The 16,390-nt window shown below is 39.7% G+C and overlaps 1 protein-coding gene across 2 annotated transcripts in view; it reads right to left on the reverse strand.

Moving 5' to 3' along the window:
• Nucleotides 1–11,982, reverse strand: part of LOC127574572 (coiled-coil domain-containing protein 178) — a 158,259-nt gene extending 146,277 nt beyond the window's left edge. For both annotated transcript variants that reach the window (XM_052023676.1, XM_052023677.1), the window contains exons 1-2: nucleotides 11,924–11,982; nucleotides 10,927–11,088 (exon numbers count right to left, since the gene is read on the reverse strand). In XM_052023676.1, the coding sequence (XP_051879636.1) occupies nucleotides 10,927–11,088; nucleotides 11,924–11,947 (186 nt within the window). In that variant the 5' untranslated portion in view covers nucleotides 11,948–11,982. The remainder of the gene's footprint in view (nucleotides 1–10,926; nucleotides 11,089–11,923) is intronic.
• Nucleotides 11,983–16,390: the final 4,408 nt, after the last annotated feature.

Below are 16,390 nucleotides of genomic sequence, written 5' to 3' on the forward strand. Positions count from 1 at the left end.
ATGGGCTGGGTTTGGTTTTCCTTGAAACAGAGGAGGCTGTGAAGGCACCTGATTGAGGTATATAAAATTACAAGGGGAATTGATAGAAAGGATCATGAGAAACTTTTCCCCATAATGGAGACATCCAAAACCAGAGAATATACTTTTAAGATGAGGAGTAAGAGGGTTAAAGGGGATCTGAAGAAAATGCCCGAGTTGCAGTCTGGAACACACGATCTGAAAAGCTGGTGGAGGAAGACCCTCACGACATTTAAAAAGTATCTGGATGAACATGGGAATCGTATAGGCACAGATGACTATCTACCAAATGGGATTAGTATTGATGGTTACAATGGCCATCGTGGACATGGTGGGCTGAATGGAATGTTTCTGTGCTGTATGACTCAAAGTAACAATTGTAGAGGTGTCTATGGGGGTAAAGTGCCTGCTTCAGAGAAAGACGTTAACAATGGTTTTCAGCAGGATAAGGAAAGGTCTAACTAAAAGTTTGTTCTTTCAAAGATGCCAGGTTACCTGGTAGAGTTTGCATGTTAGTACTCTTATTAAATTACTTAAAATATATTTCGTTCGTACCAAAATTCAAAAGAGTATTTAATTATGAAATAAAGGCAATAATACAACTTAAAGATTTTAACAGTTTATCTATGAACTACAAACAGGCACAGGGAGATCCTAATCTATCAGCCATCCATTTTAAAAAGTTTCCAGTTTGCACACTGTGGTTCTGGAAGAAATCTAAATAAACACCAATAAAACTACTCAACTATCAAGAATAGTAATTTTACTGTACTATTAACCCAATACTTCTAATTGCAGACAGAATTTATAATATTTTATCTGTAAACTCCATGGAAGATGCATCCTACCTGAAATGCTAAGCGGTACCTTCCTGGGTTGTACATTATGACCCCACCAAAAGCTAAAGGTTTCAAGGTTTCTTATTCTGTATGTCAATGATAAACACTAGCATCTCTTAGAGTGATTCTAAAGTGCCTCCTCAAAAATAGCTCTGTGCTGCCATCCATTCCCTTTCAGCCCCCATGGATTGCTCCAGTTTAATATACAATCATTTTAATTATCCTTTAAACATAAGCATGTTTCTTTCAAACTCCAGAATATTCAGATGTTTTCCACATCAGCCCTTTAGTGGGTAAATGCCATTGGTCTCACCAGAGATACTTTCACCAATCATATGTGTGTACCTCCTCAGGATCAACATTAGGGAGACACCTCAACCTAATAATGATAGATTTGCTTGCAACAGACAGGCCAGGATCTGACAAGCTCTATAAGAGTTTGGTTTCAATTAGATCACCTCTTATTCTTCAAGAGTATATTCCCAGTATGTTTAATCTCTCTTCAAGTGACAATCTCCTCCATCCCCAGAAACTAATCTGTGAACATCTGTTATACACCTACTATCATAAGTATATCTATCTTAGTTAAGAAAACAACACCTGTGCACCATATTCCAGGAGATTCTATATATAGTAAAACTCCTTAATAATCTTGAACTTCAGTGGTCTGGATTATAAATCCTATAATACACTAATACACTTTTAATTCACCATTCTTAGATGTTGCATAGTGATTTAACAAGTTTTCCAGTGAGCCAGGCAAGTTGAAAGGGAGTGCTGAACAGGGGCCCTGGTGTGTTTAAAAGGGGTGGGTTTAAAGTGAGTATGGGTAACAGGGCTCCGATGAACTTAAAGGGAACGTGAGATGGGGTCAGCTGCTGAACTGATGGGATTTCTGAACAAATGGGATAGTGGATTATTGCTACCTTGTATTCAAATCTTCTTGCAGTGAACAACAACTCTCTTTGCCTTCCTAATTGCTTGCTGTACCTGCATGTTAACTTTCAGATTCTTGTAGAAGCACACCTAGGTCTCTCTGAACAATACGTTTCCACTTTTCACCATTTAAAAAAAAATCACAAATGATTAAGGAAAATCAATATATTTCCAAGTCTGGACTTTGAGGGGAACTTGCACTGGTGGAAATTGCATTGGTTAAAATTCACTCAGCTTGGTCTATGGAACGTTTCTTCTGTTATTTTATAGGCAAACAAATCCTGCATTATAGTTTCACTTTTAGATGCGCCTGGCATTAGCCCTCACATGCTCTTCTAGACTTGTCATCGAATCAGGATTGACAATGGTAGTTCCAATCTGGCAGTTTGTCATTCACTAACTTCCAAAGCAAACTGGTGACTAGAAGACCCCTAATCACTCTAACACTGAGTTGTACCACTGACTCAATGTTGATGTCTCATAGATCCTCCAAATCTTGCTGTGCAGGTTTCAAATGCTCAGTGTGGTTCTGTGCTTGCCTCTGAATCAGGCGGATGTCAGCTCAAGCCCTTATAAAGTTGGCTTCAATACATAATCTGAAATTGAACAATATTGAGGGAGTTCTGTTGTTCAGGTGAGACATTAAAACAAGGCCCCAACTGGTGATAGTGTCTTCTTTCTGTTGAAATGTTAAACCAAGGCTCCCATCTGTCCTCTTAGATGGAAGCAAAATATCCCAGAGTACTCTCAAGGAAAAATAGGATAAAATGTTCCAGTGTACGGACCTCAGATTTTGAGTGGGGTAGTTGATTTTGTATTTAAATTCAAGGTGCCTCGTGCAATCTGGTTTATTGGTAACCTTAAGTAAACCATGATCTTGTCATTTATCATCCCATTAATGTCCTCTCACACTCAATTGTTCCTTATTGTTTACAGAATTGTGGTATTGTTATAGCACAGACTGAGGCCATTCTGCACAAATGAGTCAGAAAATAAAAGAACCTACAATCTGGTCTGCACATTCACATCAAAAGGATCTTCAGCATTCCAACTTAACTAGTAGGAGACATTCATAACAACATCCACACTGATAGTCACACTTGCTCTATTTCCAAATGTTTTTCTCCTCAGCTGTTTAATGATCAGGCTGCATAATTTTATTCAGTACAGGTTGACAAAAAGATAGTAAGTTCTTCATTTGTTGATCAATGGATGCATTAGCTCTGAACACCTAAAACAGTGCTGCACTTGCAAGCAAAAATCAATCAATGTCATTTTCCTGAGAAAATGTTTGAAAACTGACCAATGAGTTGGAAGATTCTGGATCTGTAAAAGTAATTAATCACGTGTTGGCTTTATTAAGCGGCTCTTTGTACATAGTTACAAAGCAAATCCAACATTTTGGTTAAGCAAGTTTTATTTATGCAATAAATTAATTTCCCCCCACAGATTCCAGTGTCTTCCGTCACTGAATGAAGCATTGTTGCTTCTTTTTATTTCTTTAATGTTTCAGTGTGTGGATGTTGATGTGCAGGCCAGCTTCTCGAGTAATACTGGAGCTGCACACCAACAGGCAAGTAGAGAGTATTCATTCAAACTCCTGACTTGTGCCTTGTACGTTGTAGAAAAGCTTTGGGGTGCCAGGAGATGAATTGCTTGTCACAGGCCATCCAGCCTATAAACTGCTCTTGTAGCCACAGTGTTAATGTGGCTGGTCAATTTGACTTTTCAGTCAATGGCAAGATCCAGGGGTTTGCTGATTGTAGGTTTGGCAATGATAACACCATTGATACATAAATCTTACTAACCATATATCAGCCCGCATTGTCTAGGTATTTCTGCTTACGGATATGGGCTGTTTCATTTTCTGAGGTATTGCAAATGGAATTAAATTTTGTGCAGCCATGAGTGAGCATCCCTGTCTTGACCTTGTAATAGAAGATCACCAGGATACAGCTGAAAGTGACTGAATCTTAAATACTGCCCGAGGTACTCCTTCAGCAGTATTGTAGGGCTGGACTTTTTTTATCTCCAAGATCAACCATCTTCCTTTGTATAAAGTATGATTCCAGCCATTAGAGCTTTTTGCCTTTGATGCTGCCTGATTTAGCAGGGCTCCTTGATAGCACGCTTCATCAAATGCTACCTTGATGTCAAAGGTTGTTACTCCCACCTCACTTCGGGCATTCAGTTCTCTGAGAGTCAACTGAGTGGGTGATAATTAGTAGGATTATATTTGTCTGAATTTTTGTGAAATAGATATACCTGAGCAGTATTTCACATGGTCAGGTCAATGATAGTGCTGTCACTGAACAAAGTCAAGTTGGCTAGAAGCATGGCTAGTTCTGGAGCGAAGTTTTCTGTCCTATAGCTGGGATGGTGTCTGTAACTTCAAATTATATCGAGCCATTTCTTGATATCGCATGAAGTGAATCAAATTGACCGATCACTGCCTTCTTTGATGGTGGGAATCTGAGAACAAGACCATGATGGATCATCCACTTGGAACTTCTGGCTGAAGAGAGTTACAATCGCACATGAGGCTCTGCCATCTTTCAGAACAGGGATGTTTGTGAAGCCTGCTCTTTCTGTTAGCTGTTTAATTGTTTGTTCCATTCACAACTAGACATGACAGGACTACAAAGCTTTGACTTGATCCTTAAAAACAGCACAGATACAAAGGCTCAACATCATTTTGTTTGTCCCACTGCATGAAATCTCAGCAATAGAGGCCGGGGCCTCTTCTCCCAAGCTCAGGCTCAAGAGGTTGAGCACTGGATCTATTGACTCTGTACCTATTATTGAGGGGGGAATAAAAGCCCATAAGGGGTCTGAGATCCAGGGGAAATGACCAGAGCTCTTGACTGGGAATTCTGGTGGATGGAAAGAGCTGGCATTATTATCAGGGATCAACTGAATTGTGGAGGCACTCTTAATTAGGGGCCACAAGGGGAAAGGATTGGAATTATTAATGGGGGGTCAACAGGAGGTAAGGTTTGAGATTCTTAATAGGGATTTGTGAGGGAAAAAGAGCAGCATCATTAGTTAAGGTTCAGCAGGGATTAGGGGGGAGGATTCAGATATAGATATCAATTCAGTGCAGAGGTGAGAGCAAGGAGGTAGTTGAGCACTTACCTTGCAGACTTCCCAGACCAATTAAGTGCTGGACTGTGATGACCCTGTTGTCCCAAAAATACTAAACAAATGGAGTTCCCCTGACAAAATGGTTCAAGTTTCTTTGCAATGCTCCATAAGAAAAACTGCACTATTACATGCAGCCCAGATGTGGCAGTTGCGTCAGAATCACAGGATGAATTATTACAGAAATTTGCTCAGACTGACCCAAAATGACTTGCAAATTGTTATTTGCATTTTGCTCCAGAACAAAAAAGTAGATTTTCATCTGCAACAAACTGATAAAAACAGTGGGCAAGATCGTGCTCAACTCAGCCTGCACCTTGCTTTTGTCTCCACAGGCCTAATATAGCTCAAAGATGCAGAGACATTTAAAGATAGTGAAGCAGGTGTGTCAATTTGTGTTCTGGGCAGAACCTCAGGAAGCAATGCTTGGAGACCAGCTGACACTAGTGGCCCACTCTGCTTTTTGGGATGTCAGTGGCAATGAAACCTCTAAGTTTGACCAAGAAGTTGGCATTCATGGGCAGGGTTTGCAGAGGGAAAGGGAAGGAAGAGTGCAGGCAACATGATCTGGCCCATTAATTAAAAGGAAAACCCCCACTTTTAGCACACCTTTTTGCTTCATTCAAATAGAAAGGGTTGCATGAGAGTCCTACATTGGACTCTAAGGCTTATACAGGCTAAGACTTATACAGTGAATGGTTGGGCCCTGGGGAGTGTTGCGGAACAGAGGGACATAGGAGTACAAGTATATAGTTCGCTGAAAGCAGTGTCACAGGTAGACAGGATGATGAAGAGTCTGACATCAGTAGTGGGTAGGTTACTGGAGGGGATTCTGAGGGACAGGATTTATCAACATTTGGATAGACAAGGTCCAATTATGGATAGTCAGCATGGCTTTGTCCGTCGGAAATCATGTCTGACAAATCTCTTAAGAGTTTTTTGAAGAGGCAACCAAGAGGATTGACAAGGTCCCGCATGGCAGGCTAATCTGGAAGGGTAAGCCACATGGGATCCAGGAAGAGATAGCTAATTGGATTTGTAATTAGCTCAAGGTAGGAAGCAGAGAGTGATGGTTGAAGGTTGTTTCTCTGACTGGAAGACTGTGACTAGTGGTGTGCCACAGGGGTCGGTTTTGGGACCTTTGTTGTTTGTTATTGATATAAACGATTTGGATGTACATATACAGGCATGGTTATTAAATTTGCGGATGACACTAAAATAGGTGGTATTGTACACAGTGAAGAAGGTTATCAAAAATTACAGGAGAATCTTGCTCAGCCAGGTAAGTGGCCTGAGAATTGGCAAATGGCTTTCAATTCAGATAAGTGCAAAGTGTTATATTTCGGGAAATCAAACTAGGATAGGACTTGTACAGTGAATGGTCAAGTCCTGGGGAGTATTGTGGAACAGAGGGACCTAGGAGTACAAGTACTTAGTTCGCTGAAAGCAGCATGACAGGTAGACAAGCTGGTGAAGATTACAGCGTGATTTAGCATGCTGGCCTTCATCAATTAGGGCATTGAGTATAGGAGCTGGGATGTTATGTTGCAGTTGTACAAGACATTGGTGAGACCACACGGAGTATTGTGCACAGTTTTGGTTGCTCTGTTATAGGAAAGACATCATTAAAATGGCAGAGAAGATTTACAAGGATGTGGCCAGGACTCAAGGACCTGAGTTACAGGGAGAGGTTGGGCAGGCTAGGACTTTATTCCTTGGAACATAAGAGATTGAGGGATGACCTTATAAAGCTGTATAAGATCATGAAGGGAATATATCGAGTGAATGCACACAGTCTTTTTCCCAGGGAAGGGGGACTAAACACTAGAGGGCATAGGCTTTTCCCCAGGCTGTCAGGCTCCTGAATACCCTGGAGGCAGTTTCAGACAAATGCCGTGTCAAAAGCCCTGGTATGCACAACTGCGTATAAGAACTTTGGCTGCTGCTGAATATGTTTATACATTTAGTGCAATACACTGAGTTCTGTATTTTCTTTGTCCAACTCGGTTTTGCACTAATGCTGCACTAATTTTGTATTCTGTATATACCGTTTTTTGCACTACTTGTACTTGCAAATTTTTTTTGTCTGTGTTTATTTTATGTCCTTTGTTCTATGTATGTCCTCTGTTGTGAAAGTCTGGGGGAAACAACATTTTGTTCCTCCATGTGTTTTTATAGCATATGGGTGAATGATAATAAAGTATAACTTGACTTGACTTAACTTTAGGGTAAGAGGTGTAAGATTTAAAAGACACCTGAGGGGCAACTTCTTCACATATAGGGTGGTGCGTACATGGAATGAGCTGCCAGAGAAAGTGGTTGAGGCAGGTATAATAACAACATTCAAAAGACTTTTAGATAAGTACATGAATAGAAGGGGTTTAGGGGAATATGGGCCAAATGTGAGCAAATGGGACTAGCTTGGGGGCACCATGGTTGGCATGGATGAGTTGGGCCTCCTTCCATGCTGTATTACTCTATGACTCTATTAGATAAACTAGCCTTAGCTGCCATAACTCCAGAAGAGATGTGATATGCATCTGACTCTCAGTCCAAAATGTTTGTGCTTCACCCCTAGTACCATTGCTTAATCCAGCCATGCACCAGTAAGTCACCTGCACCATTTCAGCCCATTGTAATACAATTGAAATTTCAAGCAAGAGATGGACCTCTTATATATGGCTATTTTTGCCAGTACTCATGAAGAAAATCCTAATGTAATGACATTCAAAGCTCAGATAATTCACTCAGAAGAGGAATACTAATAATCTGCCTCCTACAGTCAGATTGAAAGGAGACAGCATTCCAGGATTAAACTATTCACACAGTAATATGCTGTTCCTGGAAACTTTTAGAAGTCACAGCTATTATAACAGGCCTACGTTCTGAGCCACTACCTAAGCAGAACGGGCATGACTGTGCTCCAGAGAATTGTTCTTACTTAGGGAGTCAGTTGGAAGAGAGCACATTTGGCTCAACAAGGTAGAACTTGAGCTGCAGCAATTTATGAAATATCAGTGCATTTTCTGAGTGAACTCTTCTATTTACTCTGAACAAAACTGATGTGTTACAAGATGGGCTCTGTCCATGGAGTCCTTTCTCAACTGCCTTCCCCGTGCAACCCTCTTAATAAAACATTATCTCCTTCTTAAGCAGTCATGTTAGTGATGATGTCTTTTTTCCACATTCATTTTGCGTATTTTGAGGTGACTAATGAGGTCAACGTGCAAGGTATATATTCTTTCACTAATGTGAATGAGGCCAGTTTGGGTGGGTGGGTAAATGGTGAGATGGTGTGTTTCTTCATGATCTATGCTAGGCTTCTATATGCTCCTATGCATGGACTTAAGGATTTCAATGCCATGCCGAATGTTCCTTCTCCACTTTAAGCATTTGCAGGCCTGAGATTCCCAGGAGTCAGTGGGCACGTTGCATTTTATCAATGAGCGTTTGCGCACATCATTCAATCTCATCTTCTCTTCCTCTAACAGAGATCAGAATACAAAGCTTGTTTTAGGGGCCTGGTGTTGGGTTTGCAAATCACCTGACCTGACCAATGGAACCAATTAAGTGTAATCAGGGCCTTAATGCTGGAGATGTTGGCCTGGGAGAGGAATTTAACATCGGTTCTCCTATCCTTCCAGTGGAATTGGAGCATTCTGCAGAGACAGCACTGGCGGTATCTTTCCAATGCCTCAAGGTGCCTTCTGTGGTGAGCTCAAGATTCAGAAGCATACAGATCAGAGATAATTGCCAGATTTGAGATCTTGATCTTCAACTGCGATTTTCCTCAGTCGACCAAAGATCTTGCTGGCATACTAAAGGCAAAATAGGGCCCTGGTGAGATTATACCTACAATATTATTGAGGAAGGTTCATTGACCCAAAGTGTTAACTAGTTTCCCCTTCCACAAATGCTGCTTGACTGGCTGAGTTATACCAGCATTTCTGTTTTTATTTTTCTACAATATTATGCACAGGTGTTCCACTTACCTAATGATATATTTGAGACCGATGGAGTGCAATAGAGGTTGGCCAGACTGATTTCTAGAATGGGATGGGATGACAGATGACATATGGAAACTTACAAAAATTTTACAAAGTCTTTTACGGTAAATGCAGGGATAATGTTTGTCATGGCTGGAATGTTTAGAACTCAGGGTCATAGTTTTAATAAGGAGTCCACCATTCAGGACAGAATTAGGAGATTAAGTAGTGAATCTCAGCAATTCTCTACTCAAGAGGGCTGTGAAGCTCAGTCACTGAGTAAATTAGAAATAGAAACTGATTTTTTTTTGATATTAAGTGAACCATGGGATAAAGGATTAGTAGAGGAAAGTGTTTCTGAGGTAAAAGCCCAGCCATAATCTTATTAAATGGAGGAACAAGGGTAAAGGCCCAAATGGTCTATTCCAGCTTCTATGTTTTAATGACAAAGCTAAACTGAGATTGAACGTGACATGAAGTCAACAGTTGGCCAAGTGTGACATCAAGGAGCCTGGGTAAAATTGAAGTCAATGGGCACAAAAGATTCAGACCCTGCACAAAGGGTGGCTCATCATCAATCAGCTCAGCTACAGCACTTCATTCAGAGCAGTATCCTACACCAATCATCTTTATTTGCTTCAACAATGACCTTTCTTCCATCTCAAAGTCAGAAGTGGGGATGTTTACTGATGATTACACAATATTTAATGCAATTTGCAACTCCTCGGAAAAAGAAGTTGCATACTGCAAGACTTGCACAAAATTCAGACACAAGAAGATAAGAGGAAATCAATATTCATGCCAGACAAATGCCAGGCAATGACCATCTCCAACAGCAAAGATTCCACCAGTCTATTTTTGACATTTAATGGCATTACCAATGCCAAGACACCCACCTGGGTGTCACCACTGCAAAGGAAGTTCAAATGCCAGTTAGCACTTGCCGCATTGTTGGGTCTACAAGCGTTGATGTGGAGCTAGCTATTACTTCCATGCTGGAAAGAATCAGCTCCAGACATTACACAAAGCCATATGCAACATTGGAGCTAGACCCCTGCATACTTCTTGACATCTCATTCATTAGTTAATAGAGAAAAGATTACACTTTCTTGCCTTAACTGCTTGAATATTTGCACAATGTTTCTACATGAATAAAATGTTTTCAGTGTTTGATCCTGATGCAAGTTTCTGTTGGCCAAAATAACTACAAACAGCAAGATCTAGTTCAGAACTTGATGCATAATATTGTAAATTTTGTTTAGCTAAATTCAATAGCAGAAATAATTAATACATCTGTAGTCAATGAGCAATAGTTATTGCTCAAGTATTCATCTGCACCTTTCAATTGAGCATTAATATGACATTCTGCAAAAATATCACAGCTTACAATATTTGTGGATTTTATTTTTAATACTATAATTATTCTCAGCTGCAAAATGGACATTCTGTCACTTCTAAAATTGCAAAATGTACGAGACTGCATAATGATATATGACTTTTACCACACCTTTAAAGGTTCAAAATGACTAATGATATGAACAGTGCCACAATTTTTGTTGTTCTTGCCACATTGTAGGGCTATCAACATCATTCACTGACAAACAACTGTTTTAAAATCAGGCGTGTGTTATGAATATTGGGATCTTTAGTTCAGTATATTAGTACTGCAGTACTGCCTATAAACATTCTGTCAGGATATCTTCAGACTCGAAAACAAAATGGTAAATTGAATTCAGCTTGACAGATCACCCTCCAGATACATTTACTGCTGCATCTAGGATGATCACTCTAAAGTACTTTTGGCGATTGAAACCTGGATTTCATTTCAGTGCAATACTTTTCTTTGAGAATACAAGTTGTGTGAAATCACCAGTGAACTCCACCAATTAACTTAGGTGAGTTGGCAGCTAAATTAAAATTTAAATGTTTCTTTACAATACACTCAATGGAATGTCTGGCAACTCAGATGTCAAATGATCATAAATAAAATTTTACAAGAGACTTACTTCATAGTGGTTTTGGTATATAGCTTCCAGTTCTTTAAATTTTGTTTCAATATTTTCAACAGCTTTCTCAACTTGTGCAACCTTATTTGAGGCTCTTTCTTTCTTCTTATTGGTGCTTTCTTTAAACTGAGCTAGATCTGCAGCATCCAATTTAACTTTGGCCTGTATTTAGAAAACAAGATCATGCAGTAGTTATACTTGCAGTTGCAAAGTATGGAAACCATTTTTTTAGAAGATTATTCATACAGTGATTAACTTAATGGATAGTGGAAGTTACTTCAGTAGCAGATCAGGGCAAAACCACTAACATAATTAAGTAGTTATGGCAACAATTTAATGATATTGGAATTATGATAAGAAATGCATAACAACTCCGGGAAGTAGTCTTAAATTGGCTTTGACTTAACTACAGTCCAGACTAAAGCCCTTTAAAAGAAAATCAGATAGTTCATTATTTTTAATGTTTGTAGGGATAGAGAACATGAAAACTACAGATTCTGTTAATCTTGTGCAGAAAATGATGGAGCACCTGCAAACAAAGATTATATTCCAGCCCTGCATCACACTTAACACGGAGCAAATTGAGACTGGTAACTGGCAATAAACATGAGTAACTCATTTATGAATTATCTGATCATACAATGATTTCGTATTCATTGCGTCTTAGTGTAGGTTTTTATTACTGCAGCCATGCAAGGTATCTATTTTTGATGCAGTCAACAGTAGTATCTTTTTGTCTAGCCAAAATGAAAATGGCACATTTAGGACATTATTTAGAACCTTGAGTCCATGCATCTGCCCTGCATAAGCGACAGAAGGAGCACCCCACCTCAAACTACCCATCCACATGCTCCAGAAGATACTTCTGCCCCATTTGTAGAAGAGTCTGTAATTCCCACATTAGCCTCGTCAGCCACAAAACCAAAGGAGAATTAAGTCATCCTTGATCTCAAGCAACTGCCTAAGAGGAAGAAAACTAGATACTACAGCTATTTACCTGAAGTTTTGTTCGCTGATTCATTTCGTCTCTGATTTTTTTCTTCACCTTTCCTGTCTGATCCTAAAAGATAAACAAAGCAGATTGAAATTTGGAATGTAAGCAGTCTCACTCAAATGGACTAAAATTTCAATGATTGCACACTAATTTTTTGAAGTTACTGAAGCTGAATCCCAAAACTCAATGCATTAATACTGTGCACGTTGTCTGGTTATGTAGCGGATCATCACTTTAATGAAGCCACCTGACTGGCACACAAACTTTAGCTGACGACAATTCATTAAGAATAAAAATAGCTCAATGGCTCCAAAATTATGTGGCTATCTCATTCCAACCTAGCCAGCACTAGTCAAAGCAAGAGTCAGCATAGGTCGAAGAACCGTCCTGATACAGGGTTTCAACCCGAAAAATTGACAATTCCTTCCCCCCACCCCCCCCCCCCCCCCCATAGATGCTGCTCGACCCACTAAGTTCCTCCAGCAGATTGCTTTTTGCACTAATTAAAGCAAGCCTGCACCATAATAGGAGAGGTTTTGTGTTGCAGTCTTTGAAATAGTCATTAGTGAAGTTATTCTGACAAGAAAGATAATGGCATGGGGCAAGAGAGAGGGTATGTTACAAGGTATTTCAGTGCTGCACTGATGATCTTAGTGGAAGAAGTGGAAAGCAGGAGAAAGTGCTTTATTATATTTTTATGTTTACAGGAGAAATTTCTGAAGGCAGTGGAATCAGAACGCAATGGTGACCAATGCCAGAAGCTAAGGACATGGGAAAAAGCATTACAAGTTCAATAATGTCACACGCATGGCCATAGTCAGTGAATGCATCTTCAAATGCCTTACTTCACCAGCTGCATCAGCAACTGATAATGGACTAAATCTCTCTCAATCAGGACATACACCAGGTATTCATAGATTCACCTCACCTTCACACAAATAGCACATTCCAAGGCATACATGCAACCCTCAGCTTATACGCATATCCACTATTTAATCAAGGCAGCCAACTAATCAAAATATTTATTCATACACTTTCTTCTCTCCTGTAGAACACAAACAGCGGCAGTCACAGCTAAATGACATGGGACAGACACAGCTCTATGTCTCATGGATGAAGTAGTACTTGCCTTCTTTGGAGCTACCACTGCTGAGGCCACAGTCAGTGTTGGACTTAAAGAACTGAAGATGAAATTCTAATTCTTAAACTTACCCTCCCTCTCACATCCCACTTCTCTCATATCCCACAATTTATTCTGAATTATAAAGTGCAGACAGTGTAAGGATCTTACTTATCCAGGCCTCTCCTTTCAGCCAAAGTTTTTTGCTTTGTACTCCTTGGACAGTCAGAAACTACAACCTGACCAGGTAAAGGTGATAAAGAAAAATGTTATTCAAAGGACACCGTCACTTGCTGACACACTTGCAGCTATCAGTTCAGATGCTGACAGTGGACATAATTCAGGGGGCAGTTAAGAGAAGGATCTGCATTGGTGAGTCATTGGGTATGAATAGCCTTCAGCTAGGGCAGAAAGAAAGGTGACACCTGACCCAGCTCCCCAGATGGCAAAATCACACAAATTTTGCTTTAAAGTGCATAGCTCAACACTTTTATAGGGTGACATAGAGAAGAAGGCTGTTCAGTAAAATTCTTACTATATTGGCAGACTGGCCAGAGAGCCTGCTTGTGGTAAACAGGATACAGAGAGATGCAGAAGGAAAGGATTGTCTTGTGATGAGGGATTCAATGAGAATGGTCTTTGGTTAATGGAATTTACAAGAGGGAGAGATAATCTTATTATTACATTCAGGATTCTAAGCAGTGACAGGACAGAGAATGAGACTATTTCTTCTAGCTGAAGAATCTTGATCTAAGATGTATAATCTCAGAATTACATGCTGACCATTTTGGATGGAGAAGACAAAAAAAATTCTCAGGGTTATAGACAATTCTAAATCCTTGTAATTTTCCACCTCAGAGGGCTATGGATGTTCAGTCATGCAGCATATTCATGCTGAGCTCAACAGATTTTTGAATATGCAGGGAATCAGAGCATATTTCAGTAGTGACTACCTTTGTGGTGCACAACTCTTCAGGTTATCAGAAAAATACCAGCATCAAACCACACCATTCACTACAGGCTATCAAACAAGAACTCAGCAGCCCTGATTTAATGAGCACCATATGTACTAAAATGACATATCAACCTGGTGTAGCAGATACACAGTGCTAAATGCCAACTAAACAACAAGAATAGGATGCCATAGACAGACATAAGCAGCTGTATAGCCAATGAATCAAATCAAAGCTCTGTGGTCCTGCCACATTTGGTGTTGAATGGTAGTGGACAATTAAATAGCTGAAAGGAGGAGATTACGGGTACATCCCCATCCTCAGCAATGGCAGAGTCCAGCATGTGAGACTTACAGACATGGCAGAAGCATTCGCAACACTTTCAGCCAGAACTTCTGAGATGATTCATCTTAGCTTCCTCTTGAGATCCCCAACGTGACAGAGGCCAGTATTTAGTTAATTGATTCACCACTCATGATATTAAAACATGTCAGAGAGCTGTGGAAGCAGCAAAGGCTCTGGGACCATAAAACATCCCAGCTATTGTACTAATGGTGTGTGCTACAGAACTGTGCATGCCTCTAGCCAAGCTGATATATTGCAGTGACAACATTGGCATCTACCCAACAATGTGGAATATTGCCCATATATGTCCTATTCACAAAAAGCAAGATAAATCAAATCCAGCTAATTAATGCCTAATCAGTCTATTTTCAATCATCTGCAAAGAATGGAAGGTGGCATAGACAGTGCTATAAAGTTCCAGATTTCATCGCAGCCTTAATCCAAACATGGATCAAAGAACTGAATACCAGAGGTGAGATGAGAGTGCCTGCCCATGGCACATTTGACTGAGTGTGGTATCACAGAATCCTGGTGAAACAGAAGTAACTGAAGTTTACAGGCATTAAGGGGAAATCAAGCTAATGGTTGGAGACATACTTTCCACAAAGAAAGAAAGATTGTATTGGAGGTCAATCATCCTCGCCCCAGTACATTGCTGCAGGTGTTTCTTGGGACAATGTCCTGAGCCCAATCATCTTCACCAACTTCATCAATGACATTCCTTCCATCACACCAAAGTGAGGATGTTTGCTGATGATTCCAAAATGTTCAATTCCATTAAAATTCCTCAGAAAATGCAATAGGCCAGTGCTGCATGCAAAATGTGCAGGAATGGGCTAGGCTGATAAATGGCAGGTAACATCAATGCCTTATGCCAATGCCAAAGACTACCCAGAGAATCTAACTGCCTACTGACCTCCCCTCTCACAATATTCAATGACCTAAACATCACCAGATCCCCCACCATCAACATCCTGTGAAATATCATTCACCAAAAACACTATGGCTACACGATCATATCAGAGGCTGTCTATCCACTGTTTACTAACTCACCTCCTGACATCCCAAAGCCTTCTATAATCTACAAGGAGCACAATGGAATACTGTCCACTTTTTATAATACAGCTCTATCAATACTCAAGAAGTTCAGCATCACCCAGATCAAATAACATTGGATATTTTGTATGCTATCACTACCTTCAAACATTCATTTCCTCCATATCCTGGCTGTAGTGTGCAATGTCTAAAAAAGGGACTGCAGTTACCTGCACAGACTGCTCCAACAGCACCTCTCGCATCTGCAGATTCGGTCAAGATTGCAGGTGTGAGAAGGGCTGTCAGAATCATGGGCGGTAATTCATAGCTCACAGAGGCAATGAAGAATTATCATAGTTCAGAAACCATTTAACATTTTGGGCTGTACAGAACAAAAAAAGCTTTGTAAAAAATAAAGCATATGAGAAGATGAAACTGGAGCAAGTCTTACTGAGACTGGATCTTAGAATCTGTGTGCCAGTAATCAAAAAGTTTTTAAAACTGCAGATGTGAGAAGTCTGAAATAAAAACAGAAAATGCTAGAAATATTCAGCAGGATCATTCATCAACATTCTGATGAAAGGTCTTCAACCTGAAATGCAAACTTTGTTTCTTTCAGAAGCTTCCGAGTATTTTCAGCATTTTATGTTTTTATCCCTGCATGCTTAGAGATTCAGTGGTTTTTAGCTTTTATATTATTTAGTTGAATTGCATACTCACATATTGGATTCTTTTCTTAATTTTTGATACACATTAAATTCATTAATATATCATATACAGTTTAAATAAGTTGTAAAGAATCATAAGTATTGCCATGATGAGTTTTATTTTGTTCATTATCAACTTTTATGCTTTAATATTATTAAAATCCAATCCTAGATATTAGCCATGGCAAAATAAATCCACAGAATCTAAAATGTTCTTAAGATTTGCATATTGTATTAATCACTAACCTTCAGTTTTCTTCTTGATCAGATATTGTCTTTTTCAACGTCACTAGCTTTGTTCTCACTGCAT

Source organism: Pristis pectinata, chromosome 9, assembly GCF_009764475.1.
Source record: "Pristis pectinata isolate sPriPec2 chromosome 9, sPriPec2.1.pri, whole genome shotgun sequence".
In the NCBI taxonomy this organism is placed as follows: domain Eukaryota; kingdom Metazoa; phylum Chordata; class Chondrichthyes; order Rhinopristiformes; family Pristidae; genus Pristis; species Pristis pectinata.